The sequence below is a fragment of the Hyla sarda genome, chromosome 1 (genome assembly GCF_029499605.1).
Source record: "Hyla sarda isolate aHylSar1 chromosome 1, aHylSar1.hap1, whole genome shotgun sequence".
NCBI classification, from domain to species: Eukaryota; Metazoa; Chordata; class Amphibia; order Anura; family Hylidae; genus Hyla; species Hyla sarda.
The window spans coordinates 434,494,144-434,514,102 of NC_079189.1; the positions used below are offsets into that span (position 1 = coordinate 434,494,144).

A 19,959-nucleotide genomic window follows, 5' to 3' on the forward strand; every position below is an offset into this window, starting at 1 on the left:
TTACAAACAGCACTAACTGGTTACATAGATAATAGTGAAACAGACTTTACTTTTCAGTACAAACATAATCCTTATGGAAATATGTGCACACACTCATAAATACCAGAAATATTTAACATTAGATTTATTTGCTGCTGAATGTTTGATAATTCAAATAAAACAGCAGATTAGGTGTACAGACACAGAGCAGCATTGGAGTCCAGCTTAGGATATGCAAAGGTGTCAGGAACTGCTGTAGGCACAAGACAATGGAAAGTGATGTGAATGGTATATATGCATGACATTAGAGATGAGTGACGTTACAGTGATTCGATAAGTCGCGAACTTCTCGGCTCGGCGACTGCTGACTTTAGCCTGCAAAAATTAGTTCAGCTTTCAGGTGCTCCGGTGGGCTGGAAAAGGTGGATAGTCCTAGGAGAGAGTCTACAGCCCACCGGAGCACCTGAAAGCTGAACTAATTTATGCAGGATAAAGTCAGCAACTGCCGAGAAGTTTGTGACGAATCAAATCACTAACTTCGCTCATCTCTACAGGACATTGCCAGCAGATCATTAAAAACAATTTTTTTTATTTTTGGACAGATGGCATATCACCAGACCAGTAAATAAGTTTGGTGAAATGTATCTATATAAACAGACACCTCACCCCTGTGTGTAACCAAGCATTTAAAACCACTGCATTTAAAATACAGAGTGGAGAAATTCCCTTTTCTTGATACTACACCATCTAGAAATTTACAAATCTTTCCCTATCTATACAGTTCAGGTGACCCTGTCCTCAAACGGAAGAAGTAGTGATAAGATAAATGAACCACCACCAGTCACTGAACATCTGTAGCTAAGATTACAATGGTAGATGAGCGTGCTTCACTTCCCAGCCATCTCAGATCGATCAAAACTTCTCACATATCTCTGACATGTCAAAAGTGTAATTTAAAATGACAGATACACTTTAATGTAACTATCAATTCATAAAAGTTTTGACACGTTTGAAGTACTAAACGGTTAGGTGAAGACTTCACCAGATCACTAAAATGAAAGGACAAAAGCTTAAATAGGCCACGGACCAATTGCTTGGCCAAGTGCAACAAATCAGAATTAAAAGGGGCACAGTACTCATCTAAGCACTTCTTTGTTTTAGCGACTGGTGGCTAATCTCCCATCGATCAAAACTTCTCACAATTTAAAAAGTTTTATGAAATTACAGTTATGAAATGACATTGCTGTTATAATTGATGTGAAAATGTTGAGGAACAATTATGTTAGTCTCAATGACAGGACAAACACAGGCTGAAGCACCTAGTGTGTAAAATCCTTGCCTCAGCTGCAAAACTTACTACTGATTCCCAAACTACTTCTGTGAGCAATGAAAGCACAAGTACTGTTATTCATAAGCTTCATCGATTGTGTTTCCAAGATTTTGCATTAACACAAAAACCTAAGCCCACTATGTGCAATGCCAAATATTGGCTGAAGTCGTAAGAAAGAATGGAAACATGATCCATCCGTTGGCAATCTGACAGATGAACTTCAGATTCGTGGATGAGCAATGCCAGCTGACTTAAGCCCTTCCTGTTTCAATAAGAAATCAAGTTCTTTACAGTTTGCCATGTCTGGTGTGGAAGAACTTAACTGGCCTCCACAGAACTCTTACTTCTATCTTGCTGTAGACACCTGTGACCATAACTGTGAAGTCTTTGTCCAACACAAGTACCTAACCTCCTCAATAATGATCTTATTCTTGAATCCTCTTGGTATCGATTAAAAACCTGATAGAAAGCATTTCAAGAGGGGTGGATGCTATTATAGCAGCAAAAGAGGGGGGGCTAACACCATGTCAAAGCCCATGGTCTTGAAATGAGGTGCTAAGGTGTTCACAACCGGATCCAAACATAACCTCCCCTTAATGTAATAAGGCTAACATTACCGCATTAAATGCATAGCTTAATACGCTAGAAATAACTCCCTCTGGTAGTAGATCGTCGTGTCCTCTATAGGTGGTCAGTGAATCCACCCATCATCCATTTTTTATAGAAATGTCTCTGTAGTGCACGGACTGCAGATATAATTTTGCATACAAGAAAGTATCAGTTTCTTGACCAGTTCTATTCTGAGGTCAGCTGTCCACATAGATAAACAGGATATCCTCATCTGTTCCATAACTACTACGGGCTTCTTCAAAGTTGGTGATGCTTGTCCGACACAACCCTAGGTTAAAAAGATAGTCAGATAAGGCACAACGTTTACAGGCAGAAACTTAAATGCTATTTAATAAGTAAAGGTACTCACTGTCTGCATATCCAGGATTATTGTAGAAGAAACTTCCAGAAGATTTGTTGTAGCCACAAAGCACAATAAAATGGCCCTGATATTCACCGCTTTTGCAAAAGCATTTTTGACCAATAGGAAGAAAACAGCAGTATTTAACACGGCTAGGACAGAGGTCACATAGGAGCAGCACAGCATTCACCAGTACGATGGCCACATGTCCCTGGGAAAGATGATCTTGCAGTTCCTGTATTGTTACACTTCTGTAAGCATAATAAACACATCAAAACTATACGTAACAAACAAACAAACACTCCATTACTGCCAAGATATCAATACAAAAACTGGTTCAGGTTAAAACATCCATTAGGGGAGTAGGCATTTATCAAAAACAAGAAAGGAAACACGGAGTAAGCATTTGGTTACTGATAACAGATTACGTACCACACTATTCTACAACAGAAAGTGTACCTGTGATTTGCAAAAAAATTTTTTTTATATAATGTAGAAAATTACATTATAAAAGTATATTTGTAATGTTGATTAAGGGTGCGTTCCTACCTGACATATACGCAGCGCAAAATTTGTGGCAGCAGCGGGAAATACGATGTGTATTCCTTGCTCACTATACACACAGGGCTGTGTGTGCAGTGAGTTTTGGAGGCGGAGCCGCGCATCACAGTCACACCGGCATATGGCCCCGCCTCCAAAACTCGGAAAGCCCTGTGTGTATAGTAAGCGAGGAATACTCAGCGTATTTCCCGCTGCTGCCGCAAATTTTGGGAACACATCCTAAATGTGTATATCTTTTCCCTGGAGCTATTGCCTGCGTATCTCTCAGACGAAATACATGGAGTGTGGATGGACAAGCAGGGCTCAGGGCACTCCGGCTCTGTGACACGTCCCCGACTCACACAGCAAGATGATTAACAAGCCAGGAGCCTGCACAGAGCCCTGCTTGTCCTGCCCTCACTTCCTGTATTTTGTCTCCGCACAGAGACAAACCGGCAATAGCTGTAGGGGCAGTTTTTTTTTTTTTTTTTTTTTGCACCATAAATTTTTAACCAATATAAATTACTTATATACAGATAATGTTATTACTTACATCATTATAGAAAACGTTTTTTGCAAATGACAGGTACACTGTAATAATGCATGTCTGCACAGAGACTGATAGAAGGGATTTAGGGTAGTGCTACAAGGAACCAACCATAATGCTATATTAACCTCTTAAGGACCAAGCCCATTTTCACCTTATGGACCAGGCCAATTTTCCTTTTTGCACTTTCGATTTTTCAACCTCTCCTAAAAATCATAACGCTTTCAATTTTGCACCTACAGACCCATATAAGGGCTTGTTTTTTTGCACCAATTGTACTTTGTAATGACATCAGTCATTTAATAACAAAATCTACCACAAAAAAAACACAACAAAAGTATTTGTGGGGTAAAATTGAAAAAAACAAAAAAACTCCATTTTGTAACTTTTGGGGGCTTCCGTTTCAACACAGTGCAAGGCTTCCGTTTCAACACAGTGCAATTTTCAGTAAAAAAGACACATTATATTTATTCTGTAGGTCCATACAGTTACAAGGATACCCAGTTTATGTAGGTTTTATTTTATTTTACTACCGTATATACTCGAGTATAAGCCGACCCGAGTATAAGCCGAGACCCCTAATTTCAACCCAAAATCCCAGGAAAAGTTATTGACTCGAGTATAAGCCTAGGGTGGGAAATACCTCATCCCCCCCTGTCATCATCCAGACCCGTCATTAACATCCTCATCATCCCCTTGTCATCATCCCACACATCCCCCCTTCATCATCCCCTTGTCATCATCCCACACATCCCCTTATCATCCCACACATCCCCCCTTCATCATCCCCTTGTCATCATCCCACACATCCCCTTATCATCCCACACATCCCCCCTTCATCATCCCCTTGTCATCATCCCACACATCCCCCCTTCATCATCCCCTTGTCATCATCCCACACATCCCCCCTTCATCATCCCCTTGTCATCATCCCACACATCCCCTTATCATCCCACACATCCCCCCCTTCATCATCCCCTTGTCATCATCCCACACATCCCCTTATCCCACACATCCCCCCTTCATCATCCCCTTGTCATCATCCCACACATCCCCTTATCCCACACATCCCCCCTTCATCATCCCCTTGTCATCATCCCACACATCCCCCCTTCATCATCCCCTTGTCATCATCCCACACATCCCCTTATCATCCCACACATCCCCCCTTCATCATCCCCTTGTAATCATCCCACACCCCCCCCCTTCATCATCCCCACCCCCCTTCATCATCCCCACCCCCCCCCCCCTTCATCATCCCTGCGGACCTCCAGAGGTTTCAAAACTACAACTCCCAGCAAGCCCGGGCAGCCATCGGCTGTCCGGGCTTGCTGGGAGTTGTAGTTTTGAAACCTCCGGAGGTCCGCAGGTTGAAGACCACTGCGGCCTTCAACATGCGGACCTCCAGAGGTTTCAAAACTACAACTCCCAGCAAGCCCGGGCAGCCATCGGCTGTCCGGGCTTGCTGGGAGTTGTAGTTTTGAAACCTCCGGAGGTCCGCAGGTTGAAGGCCACTGCGGCCTTCAACATCATCCAGCCCCCTCTCACCCCCTTTAGTTCTGAGTACTCACCTCCGCTCGGCGCTGGTCCGGTCCTGCAGGGCTGTCCGGTAAGGAGGTGGTCCGGTGAGGAGGTGGTCCGGGCTGCTATCTTCACCGGGGGCGCCTCTTCTCCGCGCTTCCGGCCCGGAATAGAGCCGTTGCCTTGACAACGACGTATCTGCGTCGTTGTCAAGGCAACGTGACTATTCTGAGGCCGGGCCCGAAGCGCTTAGAAGAGGCCTCCCCGGTGAAGATAGCAGCCCGGACCACCTCCTTACCGGACAGCCCTGCAGGACCGGACCAGCGCCGAGCGGAGGTGAGTACTCAGAACTAAAGGGGGTGAGAGGGGGCTGGATGATGTTGAAGGCCGCAGTGGTCTTCAACCTGCGGACCTCCGGAGGTTTCAAAACTACAACTCCCAGCAAGCCCGGACAGCCGATGGCTGCCCGGGCTTGCTGGGAGTTGTAGTTTTGAAACCTCTGGAGGTCCGCAGGTTGAAGACCACTGCGGGTGGGGGAGTTCACTCGAGTATAAGCCGAGGGGGGTGTTTTCAGCACGAAAAATCGTGCTGAAAAACTCGGCCTATACTCGAGTATATACGGTACTTAAAAAAAAAATCCTAACTACATGCACCAAAATTTGTAGGTTTAAAATTGTCATCTTCTGACCCCTATAACTTATTTTTCCGCATACAGGGCTATATGAGGGCTCATTTTTTTGCCCCATGGTCAACAGCTTTTATCGGTAGCATTTTTGTTTTAATGGGACTTTTTGATCGCTGTTTATTGATATTTTTATGGTATATGAAGCAACCAAAAAACGGCCAATTATGGACTTTGGTATTTTTTTACGTGTATGGCATCGACCGTGCGGTTTAGCTAACCTTATATTTTCGTAGTTCGGATATTTACGCACGCGGCGGTAACACTTATGATTATTTTTTATTACATTTTATTTAAAAATGATGAAAGGGGGGGGGCAATATAAACTTAATAGGGAAAGGGTTAATTCACTTTTTTTTTTATTAGCCCCCGCAGGGGGGCTAAAACATGCAATCTTCTGATTGCATATACTGATAAATGCTATGTCATAGCATAGATCAGTGTTACGGGTGCTCTGCTGCTCTAGCCTGCTGCGCAGGCATGGAGCAGTAGATCGCCGATCCGAGGACTGAGAGGCAGGTGCTTTTGCAGGACCCTCTCGACGTCCGATAAGCTGACCGGGACATCGCGATTCTGTCGCGATAGTCCCGATCACCTCCGCTGAGCTGCCGGAACAGTTTCACCTTCATTTTAGATGGGTTAATGCCGGGCATCGGCCCCGACTGGCGGTGCCCGGCATTGGCCGTGGGTCCTGGCTGCCCGTAGCAACCGGAACCCATGGGGTTTAACCTGTTCTCCGCTGCTGAGAACGGTTTAAACAATGTTTACGTGACCAGGGTGTACAGGTACGTCGTTGGTCCTTAAGTACAAGGGTCTGAGGGCGTACCTGTACGCCCTTGCTCCTGGATGGGTTAATAGTGTTTCTACTCATTTCTATGAGCATGCCACGTCTTATCTAAAATGACATTCACCTTCAGATTGTCTTATGCTCTGGCACAGTTCTCGGACATGCTCACAATTTCGGGTGGGAACAGTAAAGGATTTTGGAATATATATTTTTTAATCCTTAAAATATTTAGCTTATTTGTAATTTTACATTATACATGCTTGGAAACCCCACCCCCCAAACAAAAAGGTATGCTGCTGTGGCTACAATGCAAAAACAAATACACAGCTTCACTCAGAGCATTAAGATGTATGTAAATAATGCACTAATAAATAAATATATATATATATATATATATATATATATATTTTTATTTTTAAAGGTCATATACATATAAAGCTCATTGGGCGGCACTCTTAACTAAACAGACCTTATAAATGATTCACTTTGCAACGCAGCAACAGCAGAAAGAACTTACTCATTTACTCCATTATTGTTTGGATAAGTCAACTAACTTTTTTGTATTGTATTATGGGGAGGTGGCTGCCTCTATCTTGGTCGTACATTCCGCCCCTCTGTCAAAGAATGTTTTTTAAATAGAGCAAAGTATGGCTTGATTCTAGGCCCAAGAGAGGAAAGTCTGCTTGGTGTAGGGTCCCATCTATAATTAAAGTTCCCTTTTTGCAGACAGATGAACACACAAAGTTTGCCTGTGAATGAGCACTAAGATCCTTAAATTTACAAATACAGTAAATATAGGAGAAATACAAATAAAAAAATGTACATGTCATTACTGAACAGAAAGCAAAACAAAGTAATCACATACCTTTTTTCTATATTGACACCGTGAACTTTAGCTTGGGCAAATAATTGGTTTACCCTGTTCTCTTCTGCATCAAAATGTTTCCTATAGAAAGACTAAGGGGAAAGACATCCATTACATCAAAGCTTATGTTAATCAGCCCACTGTAACAAAGCAATATACCTACGTCATGTTTACTGTTAACTTTGGCTTAAAGCAAACTGTCATGAAATCTGGGTGCAATAACCTGCACACAGCCTTTGTACTGTGTGTAGGTGGTGTGTATAGCAATGTTTTTACCTAATATTTGCAGGCTTTCATGACCCCAAAAAATGCTTTTGTTCATAGCCATTGACGGTCGGCTAGGCGTGGCGCGAGGTACGCGATGCCCCGCTGCCGCCGGGCCCACCACCTGTATATCAGCACTGGGACCGCTGTGTGAATGACACAGGTCCCAGCGCATGCGCCCTTCAGCTCATCTAACGGGTGTGCCACTGCATGTCATCCAGGCAAACGCTCGGCCCCCCAGCCAACGCTTTCTCCTGACGCCGTTTTCCTCAGTGCTAGGTGCAGAGAGCACGCTTCCTTTCTGCCCCTAGTATCGGGAACTGTCCTGCTTGCGCGCGCATCTCCACCAGAAAAGAAAAATGATAACAGGCACGAGTATAACAATCAGCCAAAAAAGGTGAGCTGAAGGGCGCATGCGCTGGGACCTGTGTGTCAATCACACAGCAGTCCCAGCGCTCACATACAGGGGGTGGGTGTGGCAGGGCATCGCTTACCTGGCGCCACGCCTATCCGATCAGTGGTTTGATCAAAGGCATTTTTTGGGGTGATGAAAGCCTGCAAATATTAGGTAAAAACATTGCTATACCCACCACCTGCACACAGCTGTGTGCAGGTTATTGTCCATGGCCCATTTTGGCCTTGAGAACAGTCAATTTTAATTTTTGCATGTAATTTTTTCCTCCTCACCTTTTAAGAAGTATACAAACCCATATGAGAGCTTTATTTTTGCACAACCAACTGTACTTTGTAATGACACCTTTCATTATACCATAAAATGTACAGTGGAAAATCTTTAAAATCTCTAAATTAAAAAAAAAGTGGGTGGAAATTGATAAGAAAACTTTTACACAGTGAAATGACGTTCTCTTTATACTGTAGGTAGAGATGAGCGAACTTACAGTAAATTTGATTTGTCACGAACTTCTCGGCTCGGCAGTTGATGACTTTTCCTGCATAAACTAGTTCAGCTTTCCGGTGCTCCGGTGGGCTGTAAAAGGTGGATACAGTCCTAGGAGACTCTTTCCTAGGACTGTCTCCACCTTTTTCAGCCCACCGGAGCACCTGAAAGCTGAACTAATTTATGCAGGATAAGTCATCAACTGCCGAGCCAAGAAGTTCGTGACGAATCGAATTTACTGTAAGTTCGCTCATCTCTAACTGTAGGTCAATGAGATAAAAACAATACCCAATGGCCCAGATTTATCAAACTGTGAGAAAAGGTGGAGAGATTTTCCCCCAACAACCAATCATGGCTCAGCTAACAAGCTGTGGTAAAGTGAAACCTGAGCCGTGATTGGTTGCTGTGGGAAAATCACTTCACTTTTTCTCTCACAGTTTGATAAATCTGGGCCAATATGTATATAGTTTTACTATTATTGTACAATTTTGCGGCTTGATGCTATGGGACCCCCAGGTCTCAATAATAGAAATGAATGATGAATGTACAGTGGTCCCTCAACATATGATTGTAATTCGTTCCAAATGAACCATCGTTACTTGAATCCATTATATGTTGAGGGATCCGTGCAATAATAATATAGAAAGTTTTACTCACTTGCCTCCGCCGCTCCAGACCGTCACCGCTGCCCTGGATAGTCGTTCTCCATTGCAGTCATCACGTTGCTACGCATGCCGCTCCTATTGGATGACGGGACGTGTGCGCAGCGACGTGATGATAACGAAGGAGAGTGAAAACCATGCAGCGGAGCCCGAAGAGGACGGTCCGGAACATCGGGGACAGGTGAGTGACATTCACCAGACCACACAGGGCACATTAAACGGCTATCCGGCAGCAGCTGAAGCAGTCTGCGCTGCCAGATAGCCGTTTATCCGATGGCCCCAATATACAAAAGCATCGTATGTTGATGCTGCCTTCAATATACGATGGCCTCTGAGAGGCCATTGTATGTTGACATTATCGTATATCGGGGCCATCGTAGGTCGGGGGAAAATCACTATTATAATTTGCCACTCATTTTTAGATATGCTTTTAATCATGTGATCACTTTTTGTATATATGTAACCATGACTACCTGGAGGTCAAAGGCTACTGAAGGGTATCCTCTAATGTGCTGAAATGTGGGTCAGTAGTAGCACTATGACAGCGTAAAACAGCACCATAGCCCAGAGTTTAGCCCTGTACACCCCTTCTGTTGTGTCTTCCAGCACTGTATTCCGGTTTGTTTCAATAAAGGAAACTTTAGCAGCATACTTGGTTAGTGCCCTATTCATCTTTTCATGCTTGGAACTTTTCTTTAGGTTATATTTTACTTACATTATCTGCCCCATAGAGGTTTACAGACATATGCAAAAACAGGAATGGCATATTTCCTGCCCTGTAGTTTCATAGACAAGAAGATTTGCTGTGTTTTCTACTATTGCAGTGGCAGCAAATAGTCTAAAAGTGGATTTTATAATAATCATTTCATGATAAGAGAAACCATAAAGAGACATACTTGGTTCTTGTATCCTTTGTCTACACCCAAGGTCTGTGTGCAGAACTGGTGCTGTACCCCAAAGTGATGCATTAGGTAAGCAAGGTCAATAGTCCAAATACTTTTTGTGAGCTGAAGCTCCTGCATTGCATTCTGGAACTCATCTTCATTCAGGAGGTTGAGGTACCTACAATGTTGGACATAACCAAAGAAAACAAATATTGAAGAACCAAAGAAATATCGAGGGGTGGTGGTCAGATAAAGAGAAATTTCAATAGTCAACATTTCTTTAACCATATTATGATCTATACTGCACTACCCATATTATAAAGTATCCACGCAGCACTACCCATATTACAAAGTATACCCCAAATGATAAAATAATCTCTTAAAAAGGGGTACTCCAGAGAAAAATTTATATATATATATATTTTATTTTTTTTAAATCAACTGGTGCCAGAAAATTTAAAAGATTTGCAAATTACTTCTATTTAAAAATCTTAACCCTTCCAGTACTTAGCTGCTGTATGCTCCACAGGAAGTTTATTTTCTTTTAAAATTTATTTTCTGTCTGACCACAGTGCTCTCTGCTGACACCTCTGTCTCAAGAACTGTCCAGAACAGGATCAAATCACAGAAAACCTATCCTGTTCCAGACAGTTCCTGACATGGACAGAGGTGTGAGCAGAGAGCACTGTGGTCAGACAGAAAAAAATTATAAAGAAAAGAACTTCCTCTGTAGTATACAGCAGCTGATAAGTACTTCAAGGATTACAATTTTTAAATAGAAGCAATTAACAAATCCGTATAACTTTCTGGCACCAGTTGATAAAAAAAAAATAAAAAAAGTAATCTGGCACCACACCAATCATGGCCACAGGGGTAGAAACAAACAATGTTTGGAGGCCCTGGCTCTATACATTGTAATAGTGGCACAGCTGCCATTCACTTTGATGCAAGCTTCTCTGCAGTAACCTAGTGCCAGTTGTATGAAGTTATTTGGCTTCCTAAGGTGTGTCTGCTTGGTTTTATTGGTTGTGGTCAGGAGCCCTCTTTGGTGGAGACTGGCATGCTAGGTGTTTTGTTTCTGGCCTGGAAACTGATTGGCAATACTGGATGAGGCCTACTTCTCCAGATGTGATGGATTTCATTGCCCGGGCTAAGTTTGTAGTTAGATTGGAGAAGGGGGATCTACATTAAACGTAAGGTGGAAAGGAAGTTTGATGGTATTTGGGGCCCCTGGGTGTGGAAATTTGACCCTACTGGGGGTGGGACATTAATGTTGGTCTCTATATTCCCTGATAGTGTGAGAGCTGGGATGCTGTGTACGGGGAGTGGTTTGTCTGTGTGAGTGCTCCCTACTTTATCTCTATAATGGATGACTTCTGATGTGGTGCCTGGCTTGCTTATGTGTTTCCTGATCTACTGCGGTCTACTTTTGGGAGGCCATGTCCTGCACACCCATTTACCTTATATGTATGCTTTGCTTAACTCTCTCTGTTTTTTAACTGCTTGGTAATTTAGGTTTGTGGGGTTGAGATAGAATGTATGTTTGGGGGGGGAGGGTGTTGACAGGGTGGGAGGAGGGGTGGTTGGGATGCGGGTTGTTTGTAACTTTTTTTGTGTTTCAAAAATTCTAATAAAAATTATATGATTTAAAAAAAAAAATAATGAAAATGATGAATGTGAAGGAAAATGACAAAAAAATTATGATCTCCCAATACAGTCAGCTTCAGTACATTAACAACCCATAATCTTTAGCCAAAAACTACTTACTGCAATACCATGCGGGCACATGCCAGGCCACAATCCCAGTGGTAAGACTGCTGGATAAGGGGTACTTTCAACTGCACGTGATCACCTAAAATACGACAGGACATTTAGACATTTTTTATATATATATATATCCAGACAACAACTTATATTTATTACAGATGGGAAATGTGACCTTCCTAAGTCATTGCAGAAGATTTATGGACTTATTCCTGAGCAAAGAAGATGCAGACTGTAGGTTAAAATCACATATGCTAGAGGCCTACACTTCTGTCAAAGTGCAGCTCAAACAGGTGGCTGGCGAATACAAGATTGCGGGGGTCCCCAACGGCAGGACCCTCGTGGTGAGATATTTTATCCCCTATCCTTTGGATAGGGGATAAGATGTCTCAGGGCCGGAATACCCCTTTTAAGTCTATGGCCTCCTGTATGATTTAGTATTGCGCTAGTTAATCTCCAACAGGCTATATTGATAGAACGTTCAGCATTCTTTTCTGTGCAGCATCTGTACGTGCAGCTCAAAACAATCAAAAGCACTTTTCATTGTTTTGTGCTTCTGATGCCTAAGGGGTACCTGTACGGGTACAGAGGGGAGGGGCAGTAGCGGAGGGGAGGGGGGGGGCAGAGGTGAGGGGGGGGGGGCAGAGGTGAGGGGGGGGGGCAGAGGTGAGGGGGGGGGGCAGAGGTGAGGGGGGGGGCAGAGGTGATGGGGGGGCAGAGGTGATGGGGGGGGCAGAGGTGAGGGGGGGGGGGGCAGAGGTGAGGGGGGGGGGGGGGGGGGGCGCAGAGGTGAGGGGGGGGGGGGCAGAGGTGAGGGGGGGGCAGAGGTGAGGGGGGGGCAGAGGTGAGGGGGGGGGGCAGAGGTGAGGGGGGGGGGCAGAGGTGAGGGGGGGGGGCAGAGGTGAGGGGGGGGGCAGAGGTGAGGGGGGGGGGCAGAGGTGAGGGGGGGGGGCAGAGGTGAGGGGGGGGGGGCAGAGGTGAGGGGGGGGGGGGCAGAGGTGAGGGGGGGGGGGCAGAGGTGAGGGGGGGGGGGGCAGAGGTGAGGGGGGGGGGCAGAGGTGAGGGGGGGGGGGCAGAGGTGAGGGGGGGGGGGGGCAGAGGTGAGGGGGGGGCAGAGGTGAGGGGGCGGCGGGCAGAGGTGAGGGGGCGGCGGGCAGAGGTGAGGGGGCGGCAGAGGTGAGGGGGCGGCAGAGGTGAGGGGGGGGCAGAGGTGAGGGGGGGGCAGAGGTGAGGGGGGGGCAGAGGTGAGGGGGGGGCAGAGGTGAGGGGGGGGCAGAGGTGAGGGGGGGGCAGAGGTGAGGGGGGGGCAGAGGTGAGGGGGGGGCAGAGGTGAGGGGGGGGCAGCAGTGGAGGGCGCAGAGGTGAGGGGGCAGCAGTGGAGGGCGCAGAGGTGAGGGGGCAGCAGTGGAGGGCGCAGAGGTGAGGGGGCAGCAGTGGAGGGCGCAGGGGTGAGGGGGCAGCAGTGGAGGGCGCAGGGGTGAGGGGGCAGCAGTGGAGGGCGCAGGGGTGAGGGGGCAGCAGTGGAGGGCGCAGGGGTGAGGGGGCAGCAGTGGAGGGCGCAGGGGTGAGGGGGCAGCAGTGGAGGGCGCAGAGGTGAGGGGGCAGCAGTGGAGGGCGCAGAGGTGAGGGGGCAGCAGTGGAGGGCGCAGAGGTGAGGGGGCAGCAGTGGAGGGCGCAGAGGTGAGGGGGCAGCAGTGGAGGGCGCAGAGGTGAGGGGGGCAGCAGTGGAGGGCGCAGAGGTGAGGGGGCAGCAGTGGAGGGCGCAGAGGTGAGGGGGCAGCAGTGGAGGGCGCAGAGGTGAGGGGGCAGCAGTGGAGGGCGCAGAGGTGAGGGGGCAGCAGTGGAGGGCGCAGAGGTGAGGGGGCAGCAGTGGAGGGCGCAGAGGTGAGGGGGCAGCAGTGGAGGGCGCAGAGGTGAGGGGGCAGCAGTGGAGGGCGCAGAGGTGAGGGGGCAGAGGTGAGGGGGCAGTAGTGGAGGGCGCAGAGGTGTGGGGGCAGTAGTGGAGGGCGCAGAGGTGAGGGGGCAGTAGTGGAGGGCGCAGAGGTGAGGGGGCAGTAGTGGAGGGCGCAGAGGTGAGGGGGCAGTAGTGGAGGGCGCAGAGGTGAGGGGGCAGTAGTGGAGGGCGCAGAGGTGAGGGGGCAGTAGTGGAGGGCGCAGAGGTGAGGGGGCAGTAGTGGAGGGCGCAGAGGTGAGGGGGCAGTAGTGGAGGGCGCAGAGGTGAGGGGGCAGTAGTGGAGGGCGCAGAGGTGAGGGGGCAGTAGTGGAGGGCGCAGAGGTGAGGGGGGCAGTAGTGGAGGGCGCAGAGGTGAGGGGGGCAGTAGTGGAGGGCGCAGAGGTGAGGGGGGCAGTAGTGGAGGGCGCAGAGGTGAGGGGGGGGGCAGAGGTGAGGGGGGGCGGCAGAGGTGAGGGGGCGGCAGAGGTGAGGGGGCAGCAGTGGAGGGCGCAGAGGTGAGGGGGCAGCAGTGGAGGGCGCAGAGGTGAGGGGGCAGCAGTGGAGGGCGCAGAGGTGAGGGGGCAGCAGTGGAGGGCGCAGAGGTGAGGGGGCAGCAGTGGAGGGCGCAGAGGTGAGGGGGCAGCAGTGGAGGGCGCAGAGGTGAGGGGGCAGCAGTGGAGGGCGCAGAGGTGAGGGGGCAGCAGTGGAGGGCGCAGAGGTGAGGGGGCAGCAGTGGAGGGCGCAGAGGTGAGGGGGCAGCAGTGGAGGGCGCAGAGGTGAGGGGGCAGCAGTGGAGGGCGCAGAGGTGAGGGGGCAGCAGTGGAGGGCGCAGAGGTGAGGGGGCAGCAGTGGAGGGCGCAGAGGTGAGGGGGCAGCAGTGGAGGGCGCAGAGGTGAGGGGGCAGCAGTGGAGGGCGCAGAGGTGAGGGGGCAGCAGTGGAGGGCGCAGAGGTGAGGGGGCAGCAGTGGAGGGCGCAGAGGTGAGGGGGCAGCAGTGGAGGGCGCAGAGGTGAGGGGGCAGCAGTGGAGGGCGCAGAGGTGAGGGGGCAGCAGTGGAGGGCGCAGAGGTGAGGGGGCAGCAGTGGAGGGCGCAGAGGTGAGGGGGCAGCAGTGGAGGGCGCAGAGGTGAGGGGGCAGCAGTGGAGGGCGCAGAGGTGAGGGGGCAGCAGTGGAGGGGGCAGCAGTGGAGGGCGCAGAGGTGAGGGCGCAGAGGTGAGGGGGCAGTAGTGGAGGGCGCAGAGGTGAGGGGGCAGTAGTGGAGGGCGCAGAGGTGAGGGGGCAGTAGTGGAGGGCGCAGAGGTGAGGGGGCAGTAGTGGAGGGCGCAGAGGTGAGGGGGCAGTAGTGGAGGGCGCAGAGGTGAGGGGGCAGTAGTGGAGGGCGCAGAGGTGAGGGGGCAGTAGTGGAGGGCGCAGAGGTGAGGGGGCAGTAGTGGAGGGCGCAGAGGTGAGGGGGCAGTAGTGGAGGGCGCAGAGGTGAGGGGGCAGTAGTGGAGGGCGCAGAGGTGAGGGGGCAGTAGTGGAGGGCGCAGAGGTGAGGGGGCAGTAGTGGAGGGCGCAGAGGTGAGGGGGCAGTAGTGGAGGGCGCAGAGGTGAGGGGGCAGTAGTGGAGGGCGCAGAGGTGAGGGGGGCAGTAGTGGAGGGCGCAGAGGTGAGGGGGCAGTAGTGGAGGGCGCAGAGGTGAGGGGGGGGGGCAGAGGTGAGGGGGGGGCGGCAGAGGTGAGGGGGCGGCAGAGGTGAGGGGGCAGCAGTGGAGGGCGCAGAGGTGAGGGGGCAGCAGTGGAGGGCGCAGAGGTGAGGGGGCAGCAGTGGAGGGCGCAGAGGTGAGGGGGCAGCAGTGGAGGGCGCAGAGGTGAGGGGGCAGCAGTGGAGGGCGCAGAGGTGAGGGGGCAGCAGTGGAGGGCGCAGAGGTGAGGGGGCAGCAGTGGAGGGCGCAGAGGTGAGGGGGCAGCAGTGGAGGGCGCAGAGGTGAGGGGGCAGCAGTGGAGGGCGCAGAGGTGAGGGGGCAGCAGTGGAGGGCGCAGAGGTGAGGGGGCAGCAGTGGAGGGCGCAGAGGTGAGGGGGCAGCAGTGGAGGGCGCAGAGGTGAGGGGGCAGCAGTGGAGGGCGCAGAGGTGAGGGGGCAGCAGTGGAGGGCGCAGAGGTGAGGGGGCAGCAGTGGAGGGCGCAGAGGTGAGGGGGCAGCAGTGGAGGGCGCAGAGGTGAGGGGCAGCAGTGGAGGGCGCAGAGGTGAGGGGGGCAGCAGTGGAGGGCGCAGAGGTGAGGGGGCAGCAGTGGAGGGCGCAGAGGTGAGGGGGCAGCAGTGGAGGGGGCAGCAGTGGAGGGCGCAGAGGTGAGGGCGCAGAGGTGAGGGCGCAGAGGTGAGGGGGCAGAGGTGAGGGGGCAGAGGTGAGGGGGCAGTAGTGGAGGGCGCAGAGGTGAGGGGGCAGTAGTGGAGGGCGCAGAGGTGAGGGGGCAGTAGTGGAGGGCGCAGAGGTGAGGGGGCAGTAGTGGAGGGCGCAGAGGTGAGGGGGCAGTAGTGGAGGGCGCAGAGGTGAGGGGGCAGTAGTGGAGGGCGCAGAGGTGAGGGGGCAGTAGTGGAGGGCGCAGAGGTGAGGGGGCAGTAGTGGAGGGCGCAGAGGTGAGGGGGCAGTAGTGGAGGGCGCAGAGGTGAGGGGGCAGTAGTGGAGGGCGCAGAGGTGAGGGGGCAGTAGTGGAGGGCGCAGAGGTGAGGGGGGCAGTAGTGGAGGGCGCAGAGGTGAGGGGGCAGTAGTGGAGGGCGCAGAGGTGAGGGGGGGGGGGGCAGAGGTGAGGGGGGGGGGGCAGAGGTGAGGGGGGGCGGCAGAGGTGAGGGGGCGGCAGAGGTGAGGGGGCAGCAGTGGAGGGCGCAGAGGTGAGGGGGCAGCAGTGGAGGGCGCAGAGGTGAGGGGGCAGCAGTGGAGGGCGCAGAGGTGAGGGGGCAGCAGTGGAGGGCGCAGAGGTGAGGGGGCAGCAGTGGAGGGCGCAGAGGTGAGGGGGCAGCAGTGGAGGGCGCAGAGGTGAGGGGGCAGCAGTGGAGGGCGCAGAGGTGAGGGGGCAGCAGTGGAGGGCGCAGAGGTGAGGGGGCAGCAGTGGAGGGCGCAGAGGTGAGGGGGCAGCAGTGGAGGGCGCAGAGGTGAGGGGGCAGCAGTGGAGGGCGCAGAGGTGAGGGGGCAGCAGTGGAGGGCGCAGAGGTGAGGGGGCAGCAGTGGAGGGCGCAGAGGTGAGGGGGCAGCAGTGGAGGGCGCAGAGGTGAGGGGGCAGCAGTGGAGGGCGCAGAGGTGAGGGGGCAGCAGTGGAGGGCGCAGAGGTGAGGGGGCAGCAGTGGAGGGCGCAGAGGTGAGGGGGCAGCAGTGGAGGGCGCAGAGGTGAGGGGGCAGCAGTGGAGGGCGCAGAGGTGAGGGGGCAGCAGTGGAGGGCGCAGAGGTGAGGGGGCAGCAGTGGAGGGCGCAGAGGTGAGGGGCAGCAGTGGAGGGCGCAGAGGTGAGGGGGCAGCAGTGGAGGGCGCAGAGGTGAGGGGGCAGCAGTGGAGGGCGCAGAGGTGAGGGGGCAGCAGTGGAGGGGGCAGCAGTGGAGGGCGCAGAGGTGAGGGCGCAGAGGTGAGGGCGCAGAGGTGAGGGGGCAGAGGTGAGGGGGCAGAGGTGAGGGGGCAGTAGTGGAGGGCGCAGAGGTGAGGGGGCAGTAGTGGAGGGCGCAGAGGTGAGGGGGCAGTAGTGGAGGGCGCAGAGGTGAGGGGGCAGTAGTGGAGGGCGCAGAGGTGAGGGGGCAGTAGTGGAGGGCGCAGAGGTGAGGGGGCAGTAGTGGAGGGCGCAGAGGTGAGGGGGCAGTAGTGGAGGGCGCAGAGGTGAGGGGGCAGTAGTGGAGGGCGCAGAGGTGAGGGGGCAGTAGTGGAGGGCGCAGAGGTGAGGGGGCAGTAGTGGAGGGCGCAGAGGTGAGGGGGCAGTAGTGGAGGGCGCAGAGGTGAGGGGGGCAGTAGTGGAGGGCGCAGAGGTGAGGGGGCAGTAGTGGAGGGCGCAGAGGTGAGGGGGGGGGGGCAGAGGTGAGGGGGGGGGGCAGAGGTGAGGGGGGGCGGCAGAGGTGAGGGGGCGGCAGAGGTGAGGGGGCAGCAGTGGAGGGCGCAGAGGTGAGGGGGCAGCAGTGGAGGGCGCAGAGGTGAGGGGGCAGCAGTGGAGGGCGCAGAGGTGAGGGGGCAGCAGTGGAGGGCGCAGAGGTGAGGGGGCAGCAGTGGAGGGCGCAGAGGTGAGGGGGCAGCAGTGGAGGGCGCAGAGGTGAGGGGGCAGCAGTGGAGGGCGCAGAGGTGAGGGGGCAGCAGTGGAGGGCGCAGAGGTGAGGGGGCAGCAGTGGAGGGCGCAGAGGTGAGGGGGCAGCAGTGGAGGGCGCAGAGGTGAGGGGGCAGCAGTGGAGGGCGCAGAGGTGAGGGGGCAGCAGTGGAGGGCGCAGAGGTGAGGGGGCAGCAGTGGAGGGCGCAGAGGTGAGGGGGCAGCAGTGGAGGGCGCAGAGGTGAGGGGGCAGCAGTGGAGGGCGCAGAGGTGAGGGGGCAGCAGTGGAGGGCGCAGAGGTGAGGGGGCAGCAGTGGAGGGCGCAGAGGTGAGGGGGCAGCAGTGGAGGGCGCAGAGGTGAGGGGGCAGCAGTGGAGGGCGCAGAGGTGAGGGGGCAGCAGTGGAGGGCGCAGAGGTGAGGGGGCAGCAGTGGAGGGCGCAGAGGTGAGGGGGCAGCAGTGGAGGGCGCAGAGGTGAGGGGGCAGCAGTGGAGGGCGCAGAGGTGAGGGGGCAGCAGTGGAGGGCGCAGAGGTGAGGGGGCAGCAGTGGAGGGCGCAGAGGTGAGGGGGCAGCAGTGGAGGGCGCAGAGGTGAGGGGGCAGCAGTGGAGGGCGCAGAGGTGAGGGGGCAGTAGTGGAGGGCGCAGAGGTGAGGGGGCAGTAGTGGAGGGCGCAGAGGTGAGGGGGCAGTAGTGGAGGGTGCAGAGGTGAGGGGGCAGTAGTGGAGGGTGCAGAGGTGAGGGGGCAGTAGTGGAGGGTGCAGAGGTGAGGGGGCAGTAGTGGAGGGTGCAGAGGTGAGGGGGCAGTAGTGGAGGGTGCAGAGGTGAGGGGGCAGTAGTGGAGGGGGCAGAGGTGAGGGGGCAGTAGTGGAGGGTGCAGAGGTGAGGGGGCAGTAGTGGAGGGCGCAGAGGTGAGGGGGCAGTAGTGGAGGGGGCAGAGGTGAGGGGGCAGTAGTGGAGGGTGCAGAGGTGAGGGGGCAGTAGTGGAGGGCGCAGAGGTGAGGGGGCAGTAGTGGAGGGGGCAGAGGTGAGGGGGCAGTAGTGGAGGGTGCAGAGGTGAGGGGGCAGTAGTGGAAGGTAGAGGACTGGGTGGCCCATCACTTAACATTCACTATAAATACATGGAGAGACATTGCAGCCCGTGGAGGACTCAGGACTCACGGTTGTCCGTGTTCCCGGTATCCGAGGGCTGTAGCGGGGCCTTGCCGGCTCCTGCATCATTGGTTCCAGGGCTCTTCATAGGGACACAAGCGCGCACAACTTCCTCATACCGGACTCCACCGTCGCCTTCTTTCGCTTCAGTATCCGGGGCGGAGCCGAACCTCATACGGGTGTTTTGCGACAACGCCTACTGGCGGGGCGGGGCCTGCACGTAGCCTTAGAACACGCCTACCTCTACTGGCCGTGGGGGAGAGAAAGTTGCTTTGTGGGATGGCCAATTCAGTATGTGCCATGGAAGCAGAATGCTTTGCAGCCAGCATGTGTTCTTTGCTTTTATTACCATTTTCATTGTACAAACAACCTTTGGCTCCTGATCATCTCCTGTGACACTCAGTGATGACTGCTTCAGGCTCCTATGTCTGAATGGCATTGCCTGGAGATCTGGCTTTTCTGACTTCATAGGATTTCGTATATTCTCTTCTATCTCTCTATCCTCACTTCAGTGCACAAGCAGTTTTAACCCCTTAAGGTCCAAGCGTTTTTCTGTTTTTGCATTTTCGTTTTTTTTCCTCCTCACCTTTTAAAAATCATAACCCTTTCAATTTTGCATCTAAAAATCCATGATGGCTTATTTTTTGCGCCACCAATTCTACTTTGTCATGACATCAGTCATTCTACCCAAAAATCTATGGCAAAACAGGGGGAAAAATCATTGTGCGACAAAATTGAAGAAAAAACACCATTTTGTAACTTTTGGGGGTTTCCATTTCTACATTCGGTAAAAACGACACCTTATCTTTATTCTGTAGGTTCATACGGTTAAAATGGGGCGATCCACCCCACTGGACCACCAGGGACTGGATAAAGGCACCTTTAGACGCCGCTGTCAACTTTGACAGCGGCGATCTAAAGGGTTAATAGCCG

At 52.9% G+C, this 19,959-nt stretch overlaps 1 protein-coding gene across 1 annotated transcript; it reads right to left on the minus strand.

The window, feature by feature from the left end:
* Positions 1-107: 107 nt before the first annotated feature.
* On the minus strand, positions 108-19,263 carry GUCD1 (guanylyl cyclase domain containing 1). The gene is made up of 6 exons (XM_056530932.1): positions 19,036-19,263; positions 11,697-11,781; positions 9,942-10,107; positions 7,222-7,313; positions 2,289-2,530; positions 108-2,207 (listed from the first exon to the last, which is right to left on the minus strand). Exons 1-6 carry the CDS (start codon positions 19,199-19,201, stop codon positions 2,116-2,118), a joined length of 843 nt encoding a protein of 280 aa, XP_056386907.1. The 5' UTR covers positions 19,202-19,263; the 3' UTR covers positions 108-2,115.
* Between the last annotated feature and the right edge of the window lie 696 nt (positions 19,264-19,959).